Genomic DNA, 24,676 nt, shown 5'->3' with positions numbered 1-24,676 from the left:
CACATTCGGGGGTCCCAGGAAGAGAGCACAAGGGGCACCCCCTCCCCACTCCTCAGCCCGCACTCAGTATCCTGAGAACACAGCAGCACTCAGCAGCAGCACCTCTGGCCCAGGCTGGTCTGGGGGGGGGGGGGCGCTGGGAGACAGAGCTGCAAAGGGGGGAGACTCCCTTCGCTTCCCTTCCCTCCTCCTCTTCCTCCCCCCCCCCTCGCAGTTCCAAATTGGGGGCCGGGCCAGACTCTTCTGATTGGCTGGGGGGCGGGCAGCCGGCTCCCCCTCTCCGAGGGGCAGGGTTCCTTCTAGTTCTTCATCAAGATGGTATAAAAGGGGCCCAGGCCAGCGGTTGGAGCAGACCGGAGTTTCTCCTCGGGGGACGGAGCAGGAGGCACACGGAGTGAGGCCACGCATGAGCCGACGCTAACCCCCCACCCCAGCCGCAAAGAGTCTACATGTCTAGGGTCTAGACATGTTCAGCTTTGTGGACCTCCGGCTCCTGCTCCTCTTAGCGGCCACCGCCCTCCAGACGCACGGCCAAGAGGCAGACGAAGTCGTGCGCCAACACGAAGACAGTAAGTTCCAAACTTTTGCAAGACCGGGGCTATTTGGTATCGCATCCTGAGCCTTGGCTTCGGGTCACCGTGGCTTAAACGGAAACTCGATGCTCAGGAGACGCAGGGATGGAAGCGAGGTCGTGAGGGTATTTCCTGGGCGCTCTGGGAGAAGAGAATCCAGCCTGGGGTGGGGATGGGGATGAAGACTTCCCAAGACTGGGCAGAGAGGATGGAGTGCGGGGTGAGATGGCACAGGATGAAATTCCAGGCATGCGCCGGCGAGAATAGCTGGGAAAGTGCATAAGTGAGGAGCAGAGCACGTCGAAGATGGGAATCAGGGGCGCCGAGCTAGGGATTTGGAGCCTGCGATGTAAAAGCGATCAGAAAGGCTGTGGGATGATTCATAAGGAAAGATTGTTTGCCCTCTCTGCAGGCTAGACAGTGTTCCTGGGACTGCGGGGTGCGGGGCTCGCGGGGGAGGGGACGCACGGAGTGGGCGGGTTAGGACGATGAGAAAGTTTGGCGCAGAGTTGACCAGGGCGGGGTCCTTGCGCTCCCTGCTGATCAACATGGAACAGTGCGCGTCCTGGGTGCCGCGCTTTACGGCGCCCAGCTGGAGCGGGGTAAAACCAAGATCGTTGCCAGGCGTGGACCCCATCTTTAGATCTGGAAAAATAAAAGCCAGGGATGAGGGTAGCCCCTGTCTTGAAAAGTCTCCGGCCCGGGAAAATTGGCCCTGCCTGGTACCCCGCCCCCGCCCCCGCCCCCCACCTCTCCCATTTATTCATTGCCTGGCGTTGCGCGCCTCCTAGTGGTCATGTGCACAGACGCTCGCGCAGTGGGCGTGGTTATCTAACATGACTGTGTGTGGACTTTTTGATCTTTGGTTAAAGAGGTGATCCACAAATACTGGCTATGCTTGGGACACGGGCACTCATCCCGAGAGCAAACTGTTAAGCTGTAATTGGCTGCGGTGGTTAAGATGTATCCCGCTTGAGGGCGACCGGTCAAGCTTCTGGAAGACCCCACGCAAACCAGCCCTCCTCCCCCGCCCCCCTTCTAGCCCCGCCCAGGCCATCCCACCTGCCCTGGGAATGGGGGCGGAACGCAGGCTGGAACTTTCTGGTCTCCTCCCACATGCCTCCCGCCTACGCGAACCACTCCCCAAGCGCCGGGCCTCGGAGCCCGACCCTCCTGCAGGCCCCCACCCCCATCCCCTGGCTTTTTATTTCACTTGGCCTCAGCGCCCACGGCCTGAGGTTGAATTTGGAAAGCACCCCAGCCTAGAGCTTTGTTTAAATTCCTGAGAACTGGGAAGAGTTATAGCTGGCCTGGCCAGGCGCCCCGGTGTTGTCAACCGTGTTGATGTCGAGCAGATGGGGGGAGGGTAGGGGGAGTGGGGAAGGAGGCGGGAAATGGAAAATCTTGTGTGTGCCTGGAAGGGCAAAGGGAAAGGGCGAGTAGGATTGGGGTCCCCGGTGCTCCGAGGTGGGGGTCGTGAATGCCGCCCATAACTCCAGTGTTCTCCCACTTGACCCAGTCCCCAAAATCAGCTGCATATACGATGGCATCAGGCATCCTAATAACCAAACGTGGAAACCCGAGCCCTGCCTGGTCTGTATCTGCAACAACGGCACCACGGTGTGTGACGATGTGATGTGCGACAACGCCTTTGACTGTCTGGAACCCCAGATGATTGAGGGCGAGTGCTGTCCTGTCTGTGTGGAACACTCGGGTATGATTGGGGCCTGGGCCTGAGGGAGATCGGGGACACACACACACACACACACACACACACACACACACACCACACCTCCCTCGGGGAGCATCACTAGTAAAACCTGCCTCTAACTGCCTTGTCTCCTCTCCCCCCCTCCCCCTCCCCAGTCATGCCAGACCAAGAAAGCCTAGGAGTCGAGGTAATAATCCTCTGCCTTTGACATTTGACCTCGTGCCCAGGACCCCGCAACACCCTTTTTTTTTTTCTCTCTAACCGGTTTTTTGTTTCTTTTCCCTCAACTCCATAGGGACCCAAGGGAGACACTGGCCCCCGAGGCCCACGGGTAAGCTTTGCTCTGTCTGGGCTCTGGGGAAGCTGGGCGGGGGTGGCTCCAGCCTGTGATGATCGAGGCTCCACCCTTTCCTGGTGCAGGGACCTGCCGGCCCTCCTGGACGAGATGGCATCCCCGGAAAGCCTGGACTTCCCGGAATCCCCGGCCCTCCTGGACCTCCCGGACCCCCTGGCCTTGGAGGAGTAAGTGGAAAATAAAGACTCATGGTGCGGGGTGGGGTTGTGTACACCCCTATGCATTTTGCTTTTGAGTTTTTGGTAGATGATGTAACTTTACATTTGGAAATAATCTTCAAGTTAGAGAAGAGTTGCAAGACTAAGATAAAGCACTTTGATTGACCCTTAATAGTTTGCCTCATTTGCTTTCCGAGTCTCTGTCTTATGCATGTGATCATTGCTCTTTTCTTGAGCTGTTGGAAAGTTAGGGACCATTTTAAAATGCCTATTTCCCTAAAAAATGTATTATTATAAAGGGGGTGTACAGAGGGGTTACAGTTATATAAGTCAGAATACATTTCTTTTTGGACAATGTCACCCCTTTATTCTCTTAAAGAATAAGAGCATTCTTTTCTGTAATGGTAACCTTGCTATTAAGTTTAACGTTGACTCAAAACTATAATATAAATCCATGTTCAGATATTACCACATGTCCCCAAACATCCTTTAGAGCATTTTCCCTCCCAATCCAGGCTCCTACCTGGGATCATGAATTGTATTTGATTGTCCTCTCTTTAGTTCCCATGAAGGTAGACTATTCTTGAGACTCATTTCATCTTTCACAACATTGAAGAGTCTGACTGTTTTGCAGAGGTCAATTAATTTGTACCTGACCCTCAGTTGGGGTGTCTGTTTAGAATGGCCCAACATGGTGTTAGCAGAAATGTCTCACAGGCAATGTTGTCTGTCACATTGGGAAGCACAGGGTGTCAGTTTACCCCAATATTGATGATGTCATCGGCCTTTCAGTTTACGATCCTGACCCCGATTTCTCATGCTGTCACTCTTCTTTTTCTAGAACTTCGCTCCTCAGATGTCTTATGGTTATGATGAGAAATCAGCTGGAGTTTCCGTGCCCGGCCCCATGGTGAGCCACCAGGGGGAGCACAGACTACACGACAGAAGAGGAAGGGGATGCAGAAGACATGGATGATGTGGGTGGGGCAGTGGGGGATACTGAAGGCTTGGGGGCAAAGGCCACCTAGAATCTAGAGAGGACACAGGACAACTTTGGTCCTAACAGGATTCATGGGGCATAGTAAAACCACTCCTAAGTCTTGCATTCCCACATAGTTGTCACCATGCTAATCTCCCTTCTCTTCCTTCTGTAGGGTCCCTCTGGTCCTCGTGGTCTCCCCGGCCCCCCTGGTGCACCTGTGAGTATACAGGAAGTCTTGGGCTTTGGGAATGTTGGAGGGAACGTTGGGATGAGGTCAGAGAAGGCATACAGAGAACTTTTGGTGAGATGGGGACTGCTTGGCACCTGCTTTTCTGGCCTCACCCTTCTCTTCTTATTTATTCTACAGGGTCCCCAAGGTTTTCAAGGACCCCCTGGTGAGCCTGGCGAACCTGGAGCTTCAGTGAGTATTAGATATAGATACAGTCTCTTCTATAAACATACCTTCTCCCATGAACAGACCCCTCCCAACACCTGAGGACCTCTAACCTCCTCTTTCTAATCCCACTCTTCCCTTTCTTTACTTTTCTCATACTAGGCATTCTAACCATTGCTTCTCTTATCTCCTCTAGGGTCCCATGGGTCCCCGCGGCCCCCCAGGACCTCCTGGCAAGAACGGAGATGATGTAAGTAGCTCAGAGTAAAGATACTTGGCGATTCCAATGTCTTCAGGGGTTGAGTGCTATAATCACTGCTACCACTGCCCCACCACCATTGGGGCTAATACTCAGAGGAAGGAGAGCAAGTTCTCTCTGGTGCATGAAACTGTCCTTAACCAATTATCTTTACCCTCATGGGATCTTTTCCTATTTGTCCACCCTGGCCACCATAAGGTAGTCTCCAACTCCCATCTTTTGGAATAAATGACTTCTTAGGTTAACCACTGTGGGTGTGGATGAAACAAACTAAAATTCTGGTGACAGAAACAGAAGTTCCTTTGAAGGGACTCAAATTACTCCTAATTAGGGTTTCATGGTAGATCTAACATGAGCTCTAGATTCAATGTAAGATTCTGAACTTGACCTTGAGCAATCCCAAGAAGCCTGGGATTATCCACAGTTTCCCAGCTCCTGGGACATGGGCATGATGGCCTTTTTCCTCTCCCTCCAGGGGGAAGCTGGCAAACCTGGCCGTCCTGGTGAACGTGGACCTTCTGGGCCTCAGGTGAGCATGAGTGGGAAGATCCCCAAGCTTCATTCATTACATCTGGACTTCCTTCAGGAACTGTATTTCATTCTAAAGGCCTTTCTTTGCCCTTTGCTTTTCTCTCCAGGGTGCTCGAGGATTGCCCGGAACAGCTGGCCTTCCTGGAATGAAAGGACACAGAGTGAGTCCCCTTTGAATCATCTAAACTCTCCAAGGCCTAGTCTCCCACCCTTCTAGCCCCATTCCTGGAAAGATCCTAACCGGCTATCATAGTGGGTGGCAGCTACAGAAGTACCAAGGGAAGCATTTGAAAGGACTTCCTTCCATGGGAAAGAAGTCTGGATAAAGGGAGTGGGTGAGGTCTTTGGTTAGTTAGGTCTAGTCTAGTTCAGAGACACCAGGATGACAGGCATGACCTCTTGAAGTTAGATCTGGGTAGGTTTTGAGGTGACCCAACCCCTCTGCAGGGTCTCACTTTGTCTTCCTTTTCTGTTTTAGGGTTTCAGTGGTCTGGATGGTGCTAAGGGAGATGCTGGTCCTGCTGGTCCCAAGGTAAGAGGCTGTCAGAAAGTCTTAGTGACCCCATCTCACTCCCAAAGTTCTGTTATGCATGAACTCCTCACTCTGTTCTCTCTCCTGTAGGGTGAACCTGGCAGCCCTGGTGAAAATGGAGCTCCTGGCCAGATGGTGAGTGCACCCACTTCTACAGAGAGAGAATGTGGGATACAGGGATGGGTAGAGACTTAAGGGCAAGGAATTGTCTCCTGGCTCACCTGGTTGCTTTGGGTTTGGTTGTTAGGGTCCCCGTGGTCTGCCTGGTGAGAGAGGTCGCCCTGGAGCCCCTGGACCTGCTGTAAGTATGCAACTGAGCACTCCAACTCCCAGCTCTGGGTTTGTTCAGCTCTGGACAGAGCTCCCCAGGAGCTGCAGGAACTGCAGGGCTCATTGCACATTACTGGATTCCCCTCTTTTTTTTTTGCAGGGTGCACGTGGAAATGATGGTGCTACTGGTGCAGCTGGACCCCCGGTGAGTATGGTGTCGCCCCAGGGCCTGGGTGTCAGCCCTTGTGGTGACCCTGGCAATCGGCCATATTGGTCCAAAACCGAGGATCTCTGCTGTCTCAAGATGTGCCCTGCACTGCCACCTTCCAACGGGTTAACATTCCATATCATTCACAGGGTCCCACTGGCCCCGCTGGTCCTCCTGGCTTTCCTGGTGCTGTTGGTGCTAAGGTAAGACCCCTCAACCACCATTTCTTTCTTAGCATGATTTTTACAGATCCCCAAACCAGAGAGACCCAAAATGGCATGAGGGAAGCTTATTTCCCAATACTATTGACCTGGGGTCCCTTTCCCCAGAGGAGCCCTCATTCTTGAATCCCTGTCCCTGTCTCTTCCCTCTCCTCACACCCCAGAAATTTGGTTTCTGACATGCTCTCTTCTCCAATCCAGGGTGAAGCTGGTCCCCAAGGAGCTCGAGGTTCTGAAGGTCCCCAGGGTGTGCGTGGTGAGCCCGGCCCCCCTGGCCCTGCTGGTGCTGCTGGTCCTGCTGTAAGTCTCCCTAGTCTTAGTGTCCCCTGATAGTGTGCAACCTCAGAGTCCCTGCCTGTCACTTACCCTCCTGTCTCTGGTCCACAGGGAAACCCTGGTGCTGATGGACAGCCTGGTGCTAAAGGTGCCAACGTAAGTCTCCTGCCAGCTCTCAGTCCTGCCTAGATTCCCGCCTCCCCCAGCCCTATGCCCTCAACTTCAGGCTCATCTGTCTGTCTACAGGGAGCTCCTGGTATTGCTGGTGCTCCTGGTTTCCCCGGTGCCCGTGGTCCCTCTGGACCCCAGGGTCCCAGCGGCGCTCCCGGTCCCAAGGGTAACAGCGTAAGTAGAAGCCCTCACCTCACTACCCCCACCTTGTGAATATGCAGTGCATGAATTTTCAATGCAACTGAGCACCCCAACTCCCAGTTCACCCTCTCCTCCTACCTGGCTTCCACTTACAGGGTGAACCTGGTGCTCCCGGAAACAAAGGAGACACTGGTGCCAAAGGAGAGACTGTAAGTTTTCCACCCCAGCGCCTTCAGCTCAGCTCAGTCCTGGGCCCTGAGAGCCCCTGATGGGGGATCTAGGAACCCCTCATCTGCCAGGGGAGCTCCAGCATCGAGCAGGCTCTGGGTCAGTCTCCGCTTTGGCCAGTCACCAAGACCATCCCCTTCTCTGCCCACTCCAGGGCCCTGCTGGTGTTCAAGGACCCCCTGGCCCTGCTGGTGAAGAAGGAAAGCGAGGAGCCCGAGGTGAACCTGGACCTGCTGGCCTGCCTGGGCCCCCTGGCGAGCGTGTGAGTACCCCCTACCGCCTCTCCTTCTTCTCTACACTCAGCACCTGCCTTGTGTCCTGGAGGTGGGTGTCTCCAAGCTCAATGGTCTCCTCTCCTCCTGCAGGGAGGGCCTGGTAGCCGTGGATTCCCTGGTGCAGATGGCGTTGCTGGTCCCAAGGTAAACCCTCTTCACCCTCGGGGATCCCTACTGTGATGCTCACCTGTGTCTCCCCTTTTTCTCATTACATCTGGTCTTCTGATAGCCATCAAAGCCCACCTCAGTTGCCCAGATCCCTCACCCCTCCCAGAAGGAAGAGGACTTTGGTTTATGGTAAAGATGCCCAGGCTTGACATAGTTATTTTGCCCCCCCCTCCCCAACCAGGGTCCCACTGGCGAACGTGGTTCTCCTGGCCCTGCTGGTCCCAAAGGTTCTCCTGGTGAAGCTGGTCGCCCTGGAGAAGCTGGCCTGCCCGGTGCCAAGGTGAGTGCCCAGTCCTCCAGCCCAGCTCAGCCAGGACAAACACTTGTCAGGGTCCAGGATAAAGAATAGCAGAGTGGTCCACATGTCTGCCCACCATGCTCCTTCTTCCCGGCCTCAGCTCACATCTCTGCCTCCCCCTAGGGTCTGACTGGAAGCCCAGGAAGCCCTGGTCCTGATGGAAAAACTGGTCCCCCTGTAAGTATGCCTCTTCCCCTTCTCCTCCCCCTCTCCTATCTGCCCACCTCAGTCCTCACCACACTCCTGTACCTTCCATCCTCAGGGTCCCGCTGGTCAAGATGGTCGCCCTGGACCCCCAGGTCCCCCTGGTGCCCGTGGTCAGGCTGGTGTGATGGGATTCCCTGGACCTAAAGGTGCTGCTGTGAGTATTCTGTGTGGGAGCATCCTGGAAGCAAGAGTCAGGCTCAGGGCTCCGCTCTGCAGACTTACTGTGCGACCTCAAGCCCTTTGCTGTCCCTTGCTGGGTCTTAGTCTCTCCATTAGTTAAAAAAAATGAAAGATTTCTCCTAGTTCTGTGATTATTGCTCCATGAAATAAACATTATTAGTGTCCCCCACCCACATACAGGTAGGATGGACCTTTTATATAGTAGCACCCAGATTTGGTGGGTTCTTTGAGGTTCAGATGTCATGACAGTCATTTGCAGTTCAGACCACTGGAGGTATGTAACTGGAAAAGGAGAGAAGAAGAAAGTACCTAGAAGGTACCTGGTGAGGGTTTTTTGTGGGGGCGATAGGGAATGACTGAATACCAAGCATTAAAAGCTATCAAGGCATTCCCCATGGGCCAAAGCTTGTAGAAGGCCTACATGCTTTAAGCCCCCCTCAAGCTGGGAAGGTGAATACTCAGGAAGGTAGAGATAGGAGAGTCATAGTCTAAGACCAGCCTAGGCGAAGTTAGTGCAAGACCCCATCTCAAAAAAAAAAAAAAAAATCAAACAAAAAACCTAATAGCAAAAATATAGGGGGCATGACTTAAAGGACAGAGTTTTGCTTAGCCATCTCAAGGCTCTGGGTTCAATCCCCAGTGTTTAAAGAAAATGGTCCCAACACAAGGCAATAAGGAGTGACAGAGGTCCTCCACTTCTACTTTGGCCCTCAAATTCTGACACCCTTTCTTTACAGGGAGAACCCGGAAAAGCTGGAGAGCGAGGTGTCCCAGGACCCCCTGGTGCTGTTGTAAGTATTGCTCATTTCCTGGTCCCTTGTTTCCTGTCTTCCCCTGTCCTGTCTTCCTGTGGCCCAGGCCTTCCCCCAGGAGAGGGATGCCAAAGTCCACCAACATTATCATGCCATCAGAAGCCCCGAGCCTCACGCACTGTGCTTTCCCCCCCACCCCTGAGTTATTTACCCTTCTTTTGCTTCACAGGGTCCTGCTGGCAAAGATGGAGAAGCTGGAGCTCAGGGACCCCCAGGCCCTTCTGTAAGTGTCTCTGACCCAGAAGCTTGGGGAGCGAGCCCAGGAATGATGCCCCCCACCCTGCCCCTCTTCTTCTCAGACTACCCATGACCACAGCATCTTCTCCATGACAGGGTCCCGCTGGTGAGAGAGGTGAACAAGGCCCTGCTGGCTCCCCCGGATTCCAGGTGAGGTCTTCTGGTGTTTACAGGGGAGTGGGGGGAACACCTGTGTTCTCATCCAGATTCTAAACCCCTTCCTCTTCCTCTTCCTTCCCCCATTTTCCACCTACAGGGTCTCCCTGGCCCCGCTGGTCCTCCTGGCGAAGCAGGCAAAACTGGTGAACAGGTAAGCAGCCACAATTGGCTGGAGGAGTGCAGAAAATACAGAGGGACAGGCCAATGCTTCTAGAATGAGACAACCAACTTCCAGAGGGATGGAGGTTAGACATCAGAAAAGACTTCCTATAAGGAAGTACACAGAAAAGAAAGCAGGGAACTGCATGTTCTGCTCTGAAAAGAGCTACATGGCTTCTAGGCTGGAAGGCTAGTTTTCTTTCAAGCCTTCTACATGAGGGGAGGAAGGAGGCCTGTGACACCTGATGAAGGGACCGTCTGTAATCACAATCCCTGAGGTTTGTTTTGATCACTTGGTTCCTTTCTCTCTCCCTCCCCACAGGGTGTTCCTGGAGACCTTGGTGCCCCTGGCCCCTCTGGAGCAAGAGTAAGTAGAAATTCCCTCACTGCACCTGTCTTGACATCCCCAGACTTGGATCTGTCTCTGGAGCAACCATCTTTCCCTTGTAGGGCGAGAGAGGTTTCCCTGGTGAACGTGGTGTGCAAGGTCCCCCTGGTCCTGCTGGTCCCCGTGGATCCAACGGTGCTCCTGGCAATGATGGTGCCAAGGTGAGGACAGTGTGAGGGGAGGGGGCTGGCTGTGACCAAAGCCATGGAGATGTGGAGGGTGAGGGAGACCCCCCCCCCCAGCAGGCTGAAGTCCGCTGGCAGCACATGTCTTTGTCCTTGAACCAAATCTGAGAGACACCACATGGGGAGGGGGGGTGGAATCTCAGGGCTTTAGGCCACTTCTGAGACCCCAGGCCTCACTTCAATCTTTTGGTTCCCATCTAGGGTGATACTGGTGCCCCTGGAGCCCCTGGTAGCCAAGGTGCCCCTGGTCTTCAAGGAATGCCCGGTGAACGTGGTGCAGCTGGTCTTCCAGGCCCTAAGGGTGACCGAGTAAGTCAAACTTCTTCCTGTCTCCAGCCCTTTGTGGCACCCATCTACATCTCTGCTTTATATTCTCTGGTGTCTCTTTCCCACAGGGCCTTCCCCTTTTCACTCCTCTCTTCTTCCCCTCAGGCCCCTTTGCTTGGTGAATCCTCTGCCTGTGGTCCAGACCCTTTTTTCTTATGAGTTATCATGGTGATAAGAAGTAGAGCACTTCCTTGATAGAAGTTTCCTTGATTCATCCCCCTCCATAAGCCAGGGACATCTTCCCCTGAAAGCACCTTGCATCCTTGGCATAGTTAGAGCAAGACAGAGTTGGGGATAGCCCCTTTGGGGTTCCAGAACCCTGCAGGTCATCATCTCCTGGCTCCACACTGGAAGTCTCAGGCTCTTTCCTGTCTCTAGGGTGATGCTGGTCCCAAAGGCGCTGATGGTTCTCCTGGCAAAGATGGCGTCCGAGGTCTGACTGGCCCCATTGGTCCTCCCGGCCCTGCTGGTGCTCCTGGTGACAAGGTAAATGACTAGCAGTTTCCTCCTCACTAACACATGGCTGTTTAGCAAGGCACAGCTTTTACCAGCAAGCCCTTTCATACCACATTGGAACCAAGCAGTAGAGGTGAAAACACTGCTGGGTCATCTGCCAGGATGTTCAGGGTGGCCTCTGACCTTGAACTCTTGTCCCTCCCTTTCAGGGTGAATCTGGTCCCAGCGGCCCTGCTGGTCCCACTGGAGCCCGCGGTGCCCCCGTAAGTATAAAAGAACTTGTTAAGACCCACGCTCAGCCCTTCTCCTCCTGCCTTCTTTCTGTCCTCCTTCTCTGCTCTGCTCCCCACCTTCCCCTCACCTCAGAGGTCAGGATTTCTCTCTAATGTGCTTCCTTTTCTTTTAGGGTGACCGTGGTGAGCAAGGACCCCCTGGCCCTGCTGGCTTCGCTGGCCCCCCTGTAAGTACCAAGATCACCAGATAGGATATGGGGGAGGGACCTTGGGTGACCGAGGGAAGATGGAAATGTCCTCCTAAGTGGACGACAAGGATGGGGAGGGGTTGTTGCCCTCCCAAACGTCTTCATGTCTAGCTGCTGTCCTTCTTCCAGCCCAGTGGGTCCCTGGCTCTCTGGCTGCCTGGAAACCTCCTCCATTTTCCACTTTTCCTTCCTGCCCAGGGTGCTGATGGCCAACCCGGTGCTAAAGGTGAACCTGGTGATACTGGTGCTAAAGGCGATGCTGGTCCTCCTGGCCCTGCCGGCCCTGCCGGACCCCCTGGTCCCATTGTGAGTACCTCACTCTGCACCCTAAACTGGCGGCAGTCTTGGTCCCACAACTGGACTGGACCTCACACCTCTGTGCTCTCCTGCAGGGTAACGTTGGTGCTCCTGGACCCAAAGGTGCTCGTGGCAGTGCTGGTCCCCCTGTGAGTATCATCACCCTCCTCAGCCAAGCCTACCCCAGGCCAGTGGTCAGTGATGGCTGGGCCAGGTGACCTGGCTACTCTCCTCTGATGGCTCCTGTGTTCTCTCCTGCCAGGGTGCTACTGGTTTTCCTGGTGCTGCTGGCCGAGTTGGTCCCCCCGGCCCCTCTGTGAGTATCTGATTGAGTCCTTGGCTCTGGGTTGAGGGCGCGGGACACATGATGCCACCATGACTCCCTGGTGTTCCAGAAGCCTCTGGGGCTCTGACAGTCCCTCCTGTCCCCATCCAGGGAAATGCTGGTCCTCCCGGCCCTCCTGGCCCTGTTGGCAAAGAAGGCGGCAAAGGTCCCCGTGGTGAGACTGGTCCTGCTGGACGTCCTGGTGAAGTTGGTCCCCCCGGTCCTCCCGGCCCTGCTGGCGAGAAAGGATCTCCTGGTGCCGATGGGCCTGCTGTGAGTGCCAGCTCTGATCTCGCATGCAGAGCTGGGGTGCGGTCCCCGTGCTCTTGTGAGAGGCCTCACCCCTTTCTGCCTCCTGCAGGGCTCTCCTGGTACTCCTGGACCTCAGGGTATCGCTGGACAACGTGGTGTGGTTGGTCTGCCTGGTCAGAGAGGAGAAAGAGGCTTCCCAGGTCTTCCTGGCCCCTCTGTAAGTAGTTCCTTACTTTGGGAATCCTCTTAGGACCTGCAGGAGGTACAGGGAGCCCCTACGCCCTGTGTCTGGTCTGGTCTGGTCTCAATCTCTTCTCTCTCGCTGTAGGGCGAGCCCGGCAAACAGGGTCCTTCCGGAGCAAGTGGTGAACGGGGTCCTCCTGGTCCCATGGGGCCCCCTGGGTTAGCTGGACCTCCTGGTGAATCTGGACGTGAGGTGAGCACACGTAGCTCCTGAGTGGTCAAGTGGGCCGGCGTCTGAGCTTCTCTCTGGGCAGGCCCTCACTTTTCCTCGCTCCGTAGGGATCTCCCGGTGCTGAAGGCTCCCCTGGAAGAGATGGCTCTCCTGGCCCCAAGGTAAGAGGAACATACTAGAGGGCCTCAGCCCTGCCTGCCCCTGCCTTGTGCCTTCAGTTCAGGCTAACCCACAATGCCCTGCCTACTTCTCCTAGGGCGACCGTGGTGAGACTGGCCCCGCTGGACCCCCTGGCGCTCCTGGTGCTCCCGGTGCCCCTGGTCCTGTTGGCCCTGCTGGCAAGAGTGGCGATCGTGGTGAGACTGTAAGTAGCTGGGCTCTGCTCTAGGCAGGAATTCTCCCAGCTTGCTTAGAGGATGGACAGCTAATTCCCACCAAGTGAGATGAAGAGGTCTAGGGAGATGACTGTGGCCCTTGACCTCCTTAGAAAAAACAGCCTGGAGGCCCCTCTCCCACCTGGCCTCCTATCTTCTCCAAAGACCGGGGTTTGTCCCAGCTTCCCTGAGGCCTGGCTCTGAAGGTTATCTGGGGATGGGAATCAGGAGAGATGGCCACAGAGAGAGGGATGTGGGCCAAGAGATAGCTGTCTAGGGGGTGGATCCATCCTGCCACCCCCAGCCTCAGCTTCTCCCGCTCAGGATCTAACACCATCTTCTCTCCCCAGGGTCCCGCCGGTCCTGCTGGACCCATCGGTCCTGTTGGTGCCCGTGGTCCTGCTGTAAGTGCCCACACCCAACCCCATGCCCTCAGCCCTTGTCCAAACATGCACTGCATCCCACTTAGCACCAGCAAAACTTCTGTCTGACAGCCTGTCGGTTCTTCTTTTTTAGGGACCCCAAGGTCCCCGTGGTGACAAGGGTGAGACTGGCGAAACTGGCGAAAGAGGCATAAAGGGTCACCGTGGCTTCTCTGGTCTCCAGGGTCCCCCTGGGCCTCCTGTGAGTATGCTCCTCCCCCAACCCCCCTCCCAGCCTCTTCTCTATCACCTCCTCCATTCTGTACAGTATATGGGGGTCGGGATGGAAAACATTTGCCCTCGGATAGGCATTCTGATTTCCCCCTAACAGGGACTCTGAAAATTTATGTTACAAATAGCTTCTAAGAGGTGGGAGGGGGCTGGGGGAAGCCAAGAAAAACTTCAGGTATAGTTTCAGAATGCAGCCAGCCTGGGGGTAGATTTCCAGAATGAGGGAACCTGAGTTGTACACACTGCCCATCATCGCCACAGCCAGCACCCGGGCTGCACCAAACCCCCACCCTAGGTCGATCTGAAATGCCTTTCCATCTGTCCTTCAGGGCTCCCCTGGTGAACAAGGTCCCTCCGGAGCTTCTGGTCCTGCTGGTCCTCGGGTAAGTTACACTTTCTATCCATTTTTCCCAGGTCCCTGACCCAGCCACACCTTGAGACTTTTTGCCAGGAACACAGGCAATCTCTTGGCAATCTGAGAAGAGTTCAGGGACAGGAAGTGGGGGGGGGAGAGGATGAGTTATCTGGCCCTTGGTCTTCTCCCTCCCTCCCCACTCCTTTCTCCCACAAACTTTCCTGTGCCAGTTGTGGAAATGAGTGAGGAAGGACCCCTCTCAGGGACAGAGTTTGAGACTTTTCCCGTGAAGGCCTAGGAACCAGAGCCAGGAGGGATGGTGGTCTTTTCATCCAGAATTGAGGTGATCTTGAGTTTTCCAGCAGAATGTCAACATCGATCTCTACCCCTCTAGGGTCCTCCTGGCTCTGCCGGTGCTGCTGGCAAAGATGGACTTAATGGTCTCCCTGGTCCCATCGGCCCCCCTGGTCCTCGTGGTCGCACTGGTGATGCTGGTCCTGTTGTAAGTAGCCACGTATCCTTCTGCCTCCTGGATATCCATCCTCAAGAAAACACGGACACTGGTAATTACTGGCTTCATCTGTCTCTGCACAGGGTCCCCCTGGCCCTCCTGGACCCCCTGGTCCCCCTGGTCCTCCCAGCGGTGGTTTCGACTTCAGCTTCATGCCCCAGCCACCTCAAGAGAAAGCTCAGGATGGTGGCCGCTACTACCGGGCTGACGATGCCAATGTGGTGCGTGACCGTGACCTTGAAGTGGACACTACCCTCAAGAGCCTGAGCCAGCAGATTGAGAACATCCGCAGCCCCGAAGGCAGCCGCAAGAACCCCGCCCGCACCTGCCGCGACCTCAAGATGTGCCACTCTGACTGGAAGAGCGGTGAGGGCCTGCCCTGGCTGACCCTCCCCCCACCCCGCCTCTCCCTTATAGTCCCCATGCGTACCCCACCTCCTGTATGATGCTGGCCACCCACCTCCCTTAACTCCACCTGCCCTGCCCCACTAGGAGAGTACTGGATCGACCCCAACCAAGGCTGCAACCTGGATGCCATCAAAGTCTTCTGCAACATGGAAACTGGAGAGACCTGTGTGTTCCCCACTCAGCCCACCGTGGCCCAGAAGAACTGGTACCTCAGCAAGAACCCCAAGGAGAAGAAGCACGTGTGGTTCGGCGAGAGTATGAATGGCGGCTTCCAGGTGTGTGAGCTAGACCCTAGAGCTCTTTCCAGGACACAGGCTTAGTTAGCCCAGTGCCCAGAAGGCACATGAAGCTCTGGGTCGGGCTGGATCTCAACCAGTGCAAAGGAAAGAGCAGAGCTGGGAGGCAGGATTCCTGGGTTCTTGGTACTGGCTTGCATGCAGGGGGCACACGGGCAAGTGATGCATCTCTAGAGAGGAAGTCCAGTTGGGGATGCTCTCAGAGGAACCAGGGCAGAGAGGTCAAAGACTAGAGACCCCATATGATTACTCAGTGTCTCCTACTCTCTACCGCCCCCTACAGTTCGAATATGGCAGCGACGGCTCAGACCCTGCTGATGTGGCCATCCAGCTGACCTTCCTGCGCCTGATGTCCACTGAGGCCTCCCAGAACATTACCTACCACTGCAAGAACAGCGTAGCTTACATGGACAAGCAGACCGGCAACCTCAAGAAGTCCCTACTCCTCCAGGGCTCCAACGAGATCGAGCTCCGAGGCGAAGGCAACAGCCGCTTCACCTACAGCACCTTAGAGGATGGCTGCTCGGTGCGTCCCGCTACCCCCCAGCAGGGCCCTGCTTCCCTAATTCTTTAGCTTGGGGATAGGCCAAGTGCCCCCGGGTTCCATCCCTACCATGGCTAACAGCTCTCTCCTGTTGTCTTCTTTCACCTCAGAGCCACACGGGAACCTGGGGCAAGACAGTCATTGAATACAAAACCATCAAGACCTCCCGCCTGCCCATCATTGATGTGGCACCCTTGGACATTGGCGCCCCAGACCAGGAATTCGGAATCGACATTGGCCCTGCCTGCTTTGTGTAAACTCCCTCCATCCCAATCTGGCTCCCTCCCACCCAGCCTGCTTTCCTCTTAATTCTGGAAACAGACAAACAACCCAAACGGAATTCCCCCCCCAACCCAAAAAAAAAAAGCCAAAAAATTTGGGAGACAATTTCACATGGACTTTGGAAAACTTTTTTTTTCCTTTGCGTTCATCTCTCAGACATAGTTTTTAATCTTTGACCAACTGACCATGACCAAAACCACCAAAAGTGCATTCAACCTTACCAAAAAGAAAAAAAAAAAAAGAATAAATAAATAACTTTTTAAAAAAGGAAGCTTGGTCCACTTGCTTGAAGACCCATGCGTGGGTAAGTCCTTTTCTGCCCTCTGGGTTTATGAGACCCCATTGCTGCCCTTTCCTGCTCTTTTCTCCATCCCTTCTTGGGACCTTTCCTCCATTGCTCCCCAAATCCCAGTCTACCCCGCCCCCAACAAAAGACACAAGAAACAAAGCATTGTCTGTCCAGCAACCAAAGGCAATGCTAAAAACACCCAAGTGGCCCCCAAGCTCCAGTGCACTCTCCCACCCAGCACCTCCAAATCCTGGGAGGACCTAGGGTTCTTCAACTGCTTAAAGGAGCCTAGCCTCTACAACGCACCCCTTTATTTTCGAAGGGCCATGCATGCCCCTCTGGGGTGTGGAGTCAGGCAGGGTCACAGAAGAGTGGAAACATCAGATTTGGGATGACCATGTCAACACCCCCCCCCCACATTGCGTGAGCAGGGCTGGGTGGCAGAGGTTGTTCTGTGCCTTGTGTAATTGTGTTGCTGAAAGACTACCTCGTTCTTGTCTTTGTGTGTCACCGGGGGCAACTGTGTGGGGGGCAGGGCTGGGGGAGGGGGCAGTGGCACCCCATTGGATATCAAAGGTGCTACATCTGTAATGGGGTGGGACAAGGAAGGGATCTCTGGTGCTATCGAAGTTGAGATGTCCCCCTAGGCCAACAAATGTTTCTTTTGTTCCAAGTCTTTTTTTTCCTTTGTGCTCTTCTCTCTCTCTCTCTCTCTCTCTCTCTCTCTCTCTCTCTCTCTCTCTCTCTCTCTCTCTGTGGATGGGGACTCATGTGAATTTTTTTTTCTAACGGTGCTATTTAACATGGAGGAAGAGTGGCAACTCCAACCTGCTGGCTCTTCTCCTCCACCCTCTCTCCACCCCTCTGGCTTCTGGGCCTGTCTCTCTATGACCTCTTTCAACTTCTCTCCTCCAAAACCCTCCCCTCCTGCAACTGTGACCCATTCTCAGCCTCTCTCCTAAACTGTCCCACATCTGGGCTTCAGAGCACCACTTCCCAAAGCACAAAGCAGTTTTTTTTTTCCTTCTGGGGTGGGAGGAAGCAAGAGACTCTGTACCTATTTTGTATGTGTATAATAATTTGAGATGTTTTTAATTATTTTGATTGCTGGAATAAAGCATGTGGAAATGACCCAACACATTTGCAATGGCCTCCTCATTTCCTTCTTGGGGGAAGGGGAGCGCTTGAGGGGGCTGCTTTGGGGTGGGTGGGGCTCATCCTCCATCTCCTGACCTTTCTCTCTTCCACTTCTTGTCTGGACTCTACCATTGTTCCCCCGGCTCTTGCCTTTCACATATCTTAACACCTATTTCTTTTCCTCTTATTCTTCTTTCTTATAATCCTTGCATGTTTCCAAATCCTTCACAATGCCATACAGACAGCCCACGGGTGCAGCAGCAACACCACACACACACACACACACACACACACACACACACACACACACACACACACACACACACACACACACACACACACACACACACACACACACACACACACACACCCCTCTGATCCTAGGTTGTTCAAACCTCAGGCCTACCTACCCATCCATGCCATCACTTTCCATGCTGTGGGCACCCTGTAGGGTTAGGACTAGGGCAGGTGTTGCCCATACATCCTGGGAGGAGAAGGGGGACTGGTAAGAAGTGGAACTTGATGAGAAGGATTTGGAAGCCCCTCTGGACAAACATGAGGGAACATCTGGTTTCTATTTTCTCCTCCCTGCAAAGAGCAAGCAGAAAAGCATGAGGAGGGTCCTAGAAGGCCACTCAGAGAAAGGGTGTTCAGGCTCACTCTCATAGGAGGGAAGGATGGAGGATCCTCAACCCTCAAGCGTCTCCTAGGGCCCTTGGAAAGCTGCAATGAAGTCATCTGCAGGGTGTCACCCACAAAGACATATGAGTCTCTTTTAGTCTACATGCCTAGAACACAAGCAGACTGGACATGGAACTTCCCATAGAGTCCTCTGCCGCCTCCTGCTCTCTCCCTTTGTCTTCCTTTTCTTATTTTCCAAAATTCTTGATTCCTCCTCCTTTCTTGACCCTTCCCACTTGAGGTCTTGAGGATTTGAGGTCACTGAGGGAAAGTGACTGGCTGGCTTCCCCATCTCAGGGAATGGGGACAGTGGTATGCGGTCAGCAGAGGACAGAGAATCCACTGCCAGAAGCCTGTAGTGAACTGAGCACAGGGAGATGGACAGCTGTTTTTCCCCCCTACCCCCCCTCCCACCTCTCATCCAAGCTCTCACAGCTCAAACCTGAAATGTCCTGTGTCCTGTGTCCCTCCCTCAGGTCTACGGAGAGATGACAAGTCTGCAGAGGCCCATCCATCAGTAATACTAATACTGTGGCTGTCACTAAGTATTTCTGCCTACTAATTATAGTCCTTAAAAATTCATCATTAGCACTTCTAGCACATTAGGATGGTTAAAAAAATGAAATTAATCTAGAGAGGATGAGAAATCATGCATATAAATGAATGCGTCTTCGGATTTGAGTTTATTCAAAGTTGTGTGTGATCGGTGTCTGGTGATGTCTTCCTGCTTGATACACTGCCCAAGTAACCTCATCCACCTTCACACCCTGGAACTCTTGCTGACCAGCCTCCACATCTATCCACTCCCACAGAAGCATCCTGAGCCCAGCATTCGAGGCTCTATCTGCCTATTACCCATCCACCCTTCATAGCCCACATCTACTACACCAGCCCAAAAAGTTGACAGCTCCCACATACGCGCCCCACCTCCTGCTCCTGCCCCTTCCTATGCCTGTTCTGTGATGTCCCTTCTCCTATCTGCTCAGGCCTTCACCCTTCAGGTCAGGTTCACATATCTCTGGTCCTGCCTGGCCCAAGCCAGAGCCCAGTGGTGCTGTGAGGGGCTGGGCACAGTCCCTATAGATCCTTGAGAGATGGAAGAATAGAAGATGAGCTGGAGAAGTATGACTTTGAAGTAGTGTGTGCACAGGGGTGGGTCAGTGTAAGAAGAACGGTAGGTGAACACGAGCTGTGGGGGCAGAGGGGGTGGAGGGAGACAGTGGTGGTGTCTCTGTGGCTTGTGGTTCAAATTCAGCCCAAGAAGACAAGTTGTGAGATTTGTTTTGTTTTGCTTTGTTTTGGTCAGATGTGGAGCTAGACCTCTGGGCCCGAGCTCTTCAGCTCAAGGCAAGCCCTACCACTTGAACCACAGTACCACTTCCTGTTTTCTGGTGGTTTATTGGAGGTAAGAGTCTCAGGGACTTTCCTGCCTGGGTTGGCTTTGAACTGTGATCCTCAGATCTCAGCCTCCTGAGTAGCTAGGATTATAGGTGTGAGCCAACAGTGCCCAGCGGGATTCTTATATTCAATTAACTACCAAAAAGCTAGAAGTGGAGCTGTGGGCTCAAATGGTAGCATATCACATTTCACCTTGAGCCAAAAAGACAAGAGCACAAGGCTCTGCATTCAAGTCCCAATAACACACACACACACACACACACACACCAGTATATCTCACTACATGTGTGTGGGTCTACACATGGGCCATGAATATGCATGCACATGTGTGTGCACACATGTGGACACATGGACCTATGTAGGGGCAGACTTTGTGTGACAGTGCCTCCTTGCCTGGGCCCACGTCTGTGTCACGTGGTATGAGGCTGCTGCGTAGTTTCAGTGTGAACTCAGGACAGGAGGGGAAGGGGACAAAGGAGCTATTGTACCGCACTCCCAACCCAAACCCTCCTTTCCACTGACATCACAGCTGCTGCCCTAAATACTGCCAGACCCTGTCCCCAAGCCCCTTGCTGCCTCCGGCTTGGGGGCACAGGGCCTGCTGCTCCCAGCGCTGCTCGGTGGGACTTGCCTTTATCTTTTCTGTGGAAGGAGTTCCTGGGGCTGATAGCTTTTTGTTTGTTTTTTTCAGTCAAATCCAGAAATTCTAGAAAACAAGGACGCTTCGTTTGGATATTTCACTTTTGCTGATCTTGGAATCCTGATCTTATTGGGGGGCCTGAATCCATCCATCTCCTAAGAAGATTTGTCATAACCAGGATATGGTAGGTTTCCTTTCTTTTTCTTCATTCTTTTTTCCTTCCTTCCATCCTTCTTCCTTCCTCCTACCCACCCAGAGGTGTATGCATTTGTAAGTGCCTTAAACAGTGTTGGTGAGTTTATGGCGGGGGGAGGGAGGGATGGGGGGGGCTGCATTCAGTATAGGTCATGGCATTGTGGACACGTGTATCCAAAGAGGCATAGGATGGGCTGTGTGCATTTGAACAGGAATGAGAAGGGAGGTGTGTGGCGCGAGACCTCTCCCCTGGAGTTCCTGCACCAGTGGGAGCCCTGTGCTCATGTGTGGCTGTGTCTCTGTCCTCTGTCCTCTCCTGATGTGAATCCCACAAGGTACTAAGCCAGGCTGGAGGCAGGGCTGTGGAAAAGGCTGGTCTGATCTAGGAGGGTGATGGAGATATCAACACTGTATGGAGGATCTGCCAAGCCAGGCCAGGATGTACCTGTAGGTGCTGGTCCAAGTGGAATCATCCCTGCCTAATTCCATGGAGGAACTAGGAAGGGTAGAAGCTGAGAGAAGGACAGAGAAGAAGGGGATGAGAGCCATAGCAGGGATCTACCAAGCTTTAAGGTGAGGAGCCCCCAGACTCAAATTCAAGGGCATTCGTTGCTATAGGGCCAATTCCTCAACCTCCTCAGGGCTTCTTGAAAGCAAACAAGGGGTCAACATGAGCAAGTGTTCTGCAGAAAGCAAGGAAAGGGCTGATTTCTAGTACTGAGTGCTCTAGAGTAAAGGTGAAGACCCATGAAGGGCTGGGAAGGTGGCTCAGTGGTAAAGTGCTTACCTCGCATGCATGAGGCCCTGGGTTCGATTCCTCAGCACCACATAAGCAGAAAAAGCCAGAAGTGGCACTGTGGCTCAAGCAGTAGAGCATTACTCTTAAGCCGAAGAGCTGAGGGACAGTGCCCAGGCCCAGAGTTCAAGCCCCACGACCAACAACAACGACAAAAAAGACCCATGAAATCAGCTCTGCCTCATAAAAAATACAGGGTAAACACATATGCAACTTGTATTTCTAACTGCTAGGGAAGAGAGAACCACACAGAATATTTTATTGTCCCTCTGTGTGTGAGAGAGAAAAAGGAAGAGTGAGAAAGAGACAGAGAGACAGAGAGAGTGTCCTGGGGCTTGAACTCAGGGCCTGGATGCTTTCCCTTTGCTTTTTCACTCAAGATGGAGCTCTCCCACCTTGGATCACAGCTACACATCCAGCTATTCGGTGATTAATTGGAGATAAGAATCTTATGGATTTTTCTGCTCAAGTTGGCTTCAAACCATGACCTTCAGATCTCAGTCTCCTGAGTAACGAGGATTTACAGGCATGAGCCACTAACACCCAGCTTATTTTATTTTTGTATCAGTACTGGGGCTTGAACTTAGGGCCTGGACACTATCCCTTAGCTTTTTTACTTAAGGTGGTGCTGTACCACCTTAAGCCAGGGCTTTTCAGTGGTTAATTGGAGGTAAGAATCTCACAGACTTTCCTGCGTGAGTGTCAGATGTCAGCCACCTGAGTAGCTAGGGTTACAGGTGTGAGCCACCAGTGCCTGGCTCCTAATACCATTTTATCTTTACATTTACAGCACATCTCAATTTAGACTAAGCATACTTCAGGTGCTTAGTAGCCACACATGGCCAAGAGCAGAACTGTGCCAAAGAACATACACCTTAAATTCACACAGGATAAAGACAAACTTCTCCAAGCCATTGATGAAAATGAAGCCTATCTGGTGTAGATCTCAGGGGCAGAGACCCCCATGGACCTCTGTTCTTGTGGAGAACCTGTGAATGCTTGTGTATGACAGTGTCTAATTCCTGGAAGGTAACAGTACGCCAGTGCTCAAGAGTTCTCAACGCTGTCCCAAGGCAGGGATGAGCCTTTTTTTTTATTTTGTCTTGGTCAGTCATGGGGCTTGAACTCAGGACCTGGGTGCTGTCCCTGAGCGCTTTTGTTTAAGGCTAGCATTCCATCACTTTGAGCCACAGCATTGCTTCCAGTTTTCTGGTAGTTAATTAGAGATAAGAATCTCGGGCTGGGAAGGTGGCTCAGTGGTAGAGTGCTTGCCTTGCATGCATGAGGCCCTGGGTTCGATTCCTCAGCACCACATAAGCAAAAAGTCGGAAGTGGCGCTGTGGCTCAAGTGGTAGAGCGCTAGCCTTGAGCTGAAGAGCTGAGGGACAGCATCGAGGCCCAGAGCTCAGGCCCCACGACTGGACCCAAAAAAAAAAATCTCACAGACTTCAACCTGGGTCCTCAGTCTGAGCCTCCTAAGTAGCTAGAATTACAGGAGTGAGCCACCAGTGCCCAGCAAGGGCCAAGCATTTTATAAGCACACGAAACTAATTCTCAGTAGCTGTGATGAGGCAGAATCACGGCTCAGGACCTGCCTGGGGAAGTGTGAGCCTCTGGAGACTGTGGCCTTGCTGGAAGTAGACCCTCTGTCCTTAGATCTGACCAATCAAAGGTAGTTTAAAAAAAAAAAAGTGTCTGGAGCCAGACGCTGGTGACTCATACCTGTAATCCTTGCTACTCAGGAGGCTGAGGTCTGACAATTGATGTCCAAAGCCACCCCAGAAGTAAAAAAGCCAGAAGTAGAAGTGTAGCTGAAATGGTAGAGTGCCAGCCTTGAGAAAGAAAGAAGAAGAAAAAAAAGCTAAGCAAAAACTCAATCCCCTGAGTTCAAGTCCCAGTACTGGCACAAAAAAGAAGCCAGAAGCCAGGCACTGGTGGCTCATGCCTGTAATCCTAGCTACTCAGGAGGCTGAGATCAGAGGATCACAGTTCAAAGCCAACCCGGGCAGGAAAGTCTGTGAGACTCTTATCTCCAATAAACCACCAGAAAACGGGAAGTGGCTCTGTGGTTCAAATGATAGAGCACTCACCTTGAGCTGAAATGCTGAGGGAGAGCACCCAGGCCCAGAGTTCAAGCCCCACCACCGACCAAATAAAAACAAAAAAAGAAGACAAAGAAGAAGGTGTCAGGCCATGTGTGGGAGCTGTGTTTAGGTGGAGCCCGGGCATCCAGACACATGGGCAGAGTCTTCCGTGGGACTGCAGGGGATGAGTGGAATGAGCGTGGGTTGAGTCTCAGGTGGAGTGAGTGCTACCCTTTGTCAAGGGCTGTGGGGACAGGGTGTGGCTGCAGGTTGGAATCTTGCACTCCTGGGGGAGGCATGGTGTCTGTGTCTGTGTCCTTGGCTGCACACTGCTGGGCAGCTGGGCGTTGGAGCGCGTGTGCCCAGGCATGGCATGGTGTTCTCGGCAGTCACGCCATCCTCTCGGCTACTTGTCTGGGCCACTTCCTTTCAGGCAGGCGGCCAGGCCAGGCTCCATGTGCTCCTGGGAGCTGGGCGGAGAGGAAGGCTCTGCCAAGACCCCTGGGCAAGGCTGGGAAGCAGAGAGAGGGAGGAGCTTGCTTCCAATTCTCCCAACACAGGCCAACTCAGGAAAAGCCTACAGGAGGATATGAGGTCTGTCTGGACTTCAGGAGAGGGGCAGGGAAGAGAGAGAGAGTGCATGTGCGTGTGTGCACACACACACACACACACATTTCAAGGTGGGAGGCAGACTGAGGGGACCCAGCCAGGCAGCAAGCTGTCTACTCAGTGCTTCTGATGTAAGCGGCTGCTATGAAGTTCCCAGGCTTTCTGTGCTTCCGGTCAGATGATTGGCCCCAGGAAAAAGGATGGCTCCGTGAATGAGATGTCAGAGAGCCAGTTCAGTAAAAGAAACATCTGTTCAACACTTGTTCATTGAGCACATACTCTATGCAGTGTGTGTGTGTGTGTGTGTGTGTGTGTGTGTGTGTGTGTGTGTGTTCTGGTACTGGAATTGAACTCAAGACTTGGGCACCATCTCTGAGCTTTTTTGAGGGGGCAAGGTTGGTGCTCTACCACTTGAACCTCACCTCTACTTTTGGCTTTTTGCTGGTGAATTAGCAATAAGAGTTCCTTGGGTTTGTCTGCCCACACTGGCTTCGAACCTTGCTCCTCAGATCTAACTAAAATTCTGAATGCTGTCTCCCAGCTCCAATGTGTTACCTAACTAGCTGATAAATACGGGGCATCCAGAACAAAGGAGGACCAGAGAGAGTGAGTGGTACAAATTGAGCAATGGCCTTGCTCAATCTTTTGCCCAGGCAGATGGCAGTCTTTCTAACAGTATTATTCTCCAGCACCTCTAGGGCAGAAAGAACTCCAGAGCTGCTTCTGTCAGACAGAAGGGAGGGTTGTGAAAGGGCCCTGCAGGCCCTGGGGTCAAGGAGCGCCTCTCTTAGCCA

The 24,676-nt window shown here is 53.3% G+C and overlaps 1 protein-coding gene across 1 annotated transcript; it reads left to right on the top strand.

Annotated features, from left to right (window-relative positions):
• The first annotated feature begins 365 nt into the window (after positions 1–365).
• Positions 366–16,473, top strand: Col1a1 (collagen type I alpha 1 chain). Its single transcript, XM_042673969.1, has 51 exons — positions 366–569; positions 2,092–2,286; positions 2,439–2,470; positions 2,579–2,614; positions 2,704–2,805; positions 3,638–3,706; positions 3,951–3,995; positions 4,146–4,199; positions 4,369–4,422; positions 4,907–4,960; positions 5,070–5,123; positions 5,441–5,494; positions 5,585–5,629; positions 5,742–5,795; positions 5,925–5,969; positions 6,122–6,175; positions 6,395–6,493; positions 6,581–6,625; positions 6,716–6,814; positions 6,937–6,990; positions 7,164–7,271; positions 7,375–7,428; positions 7,634–7,732; positions 7,874–7,927; positions 8,013–8,111; positions 8,875–8,928; positions 9,119–9,172; positions 9,283–9,336; positions 9,443–9,496; positions 9,827–9,871; positions 9,955–10,053; positions 10,279–10,386; positions 10,783–10,890; positions 11,070–11,123; positions 11,267–11,320; positions 11,540–11,647; positions 11,734–11,787; positions 11,901–11,954; positions 12,075–12,236; positions 12,325–12,432; positions 12,544–12,651; positions 12,738–12,791; positions 12,887–12,994; positions 13,355–13,408; positions 13,521–13,628; positions 13,987–14,040; positions 14,407–14,514; positions 14,607–14,889; positions 15,016–15,206; positions 15,511–15,753; positions 15,882–16,473. Exons 1-51 carry the CDS (start codon positions 467–469, stop codon positions 16,026–16,028), a joined length of 4,389 nt encoding a protein of 1,462 aa, XP_042529903.1. The 5' UTR covers positions 366–466; the 3' UTR covers positions 16,029–16,473.
• Positions 16,474–24,676: the final 8,203 nt, after the last annotated feature.

The sequence above is a fragment of the Dipodomys spectabilis genome, unplaced genomic scaffold (genome assembly GCF_019054845.1).
Source record: "Dipodomys spectabilis isolate Male_0828 unplaced genomic scaffold, ASM1905484v1 ptg000018l, whole genome shotgun sequence".
Lineage (NCBI taxonomy): Eukaryota > Metazoa > Chordata > Mammalia > Rodentia > Heteromyidae > Dipodomys > Dipodomys spectabilis.
This window is presented reverse-complemented; position numbering and strand designations above follow the sequence as displayed.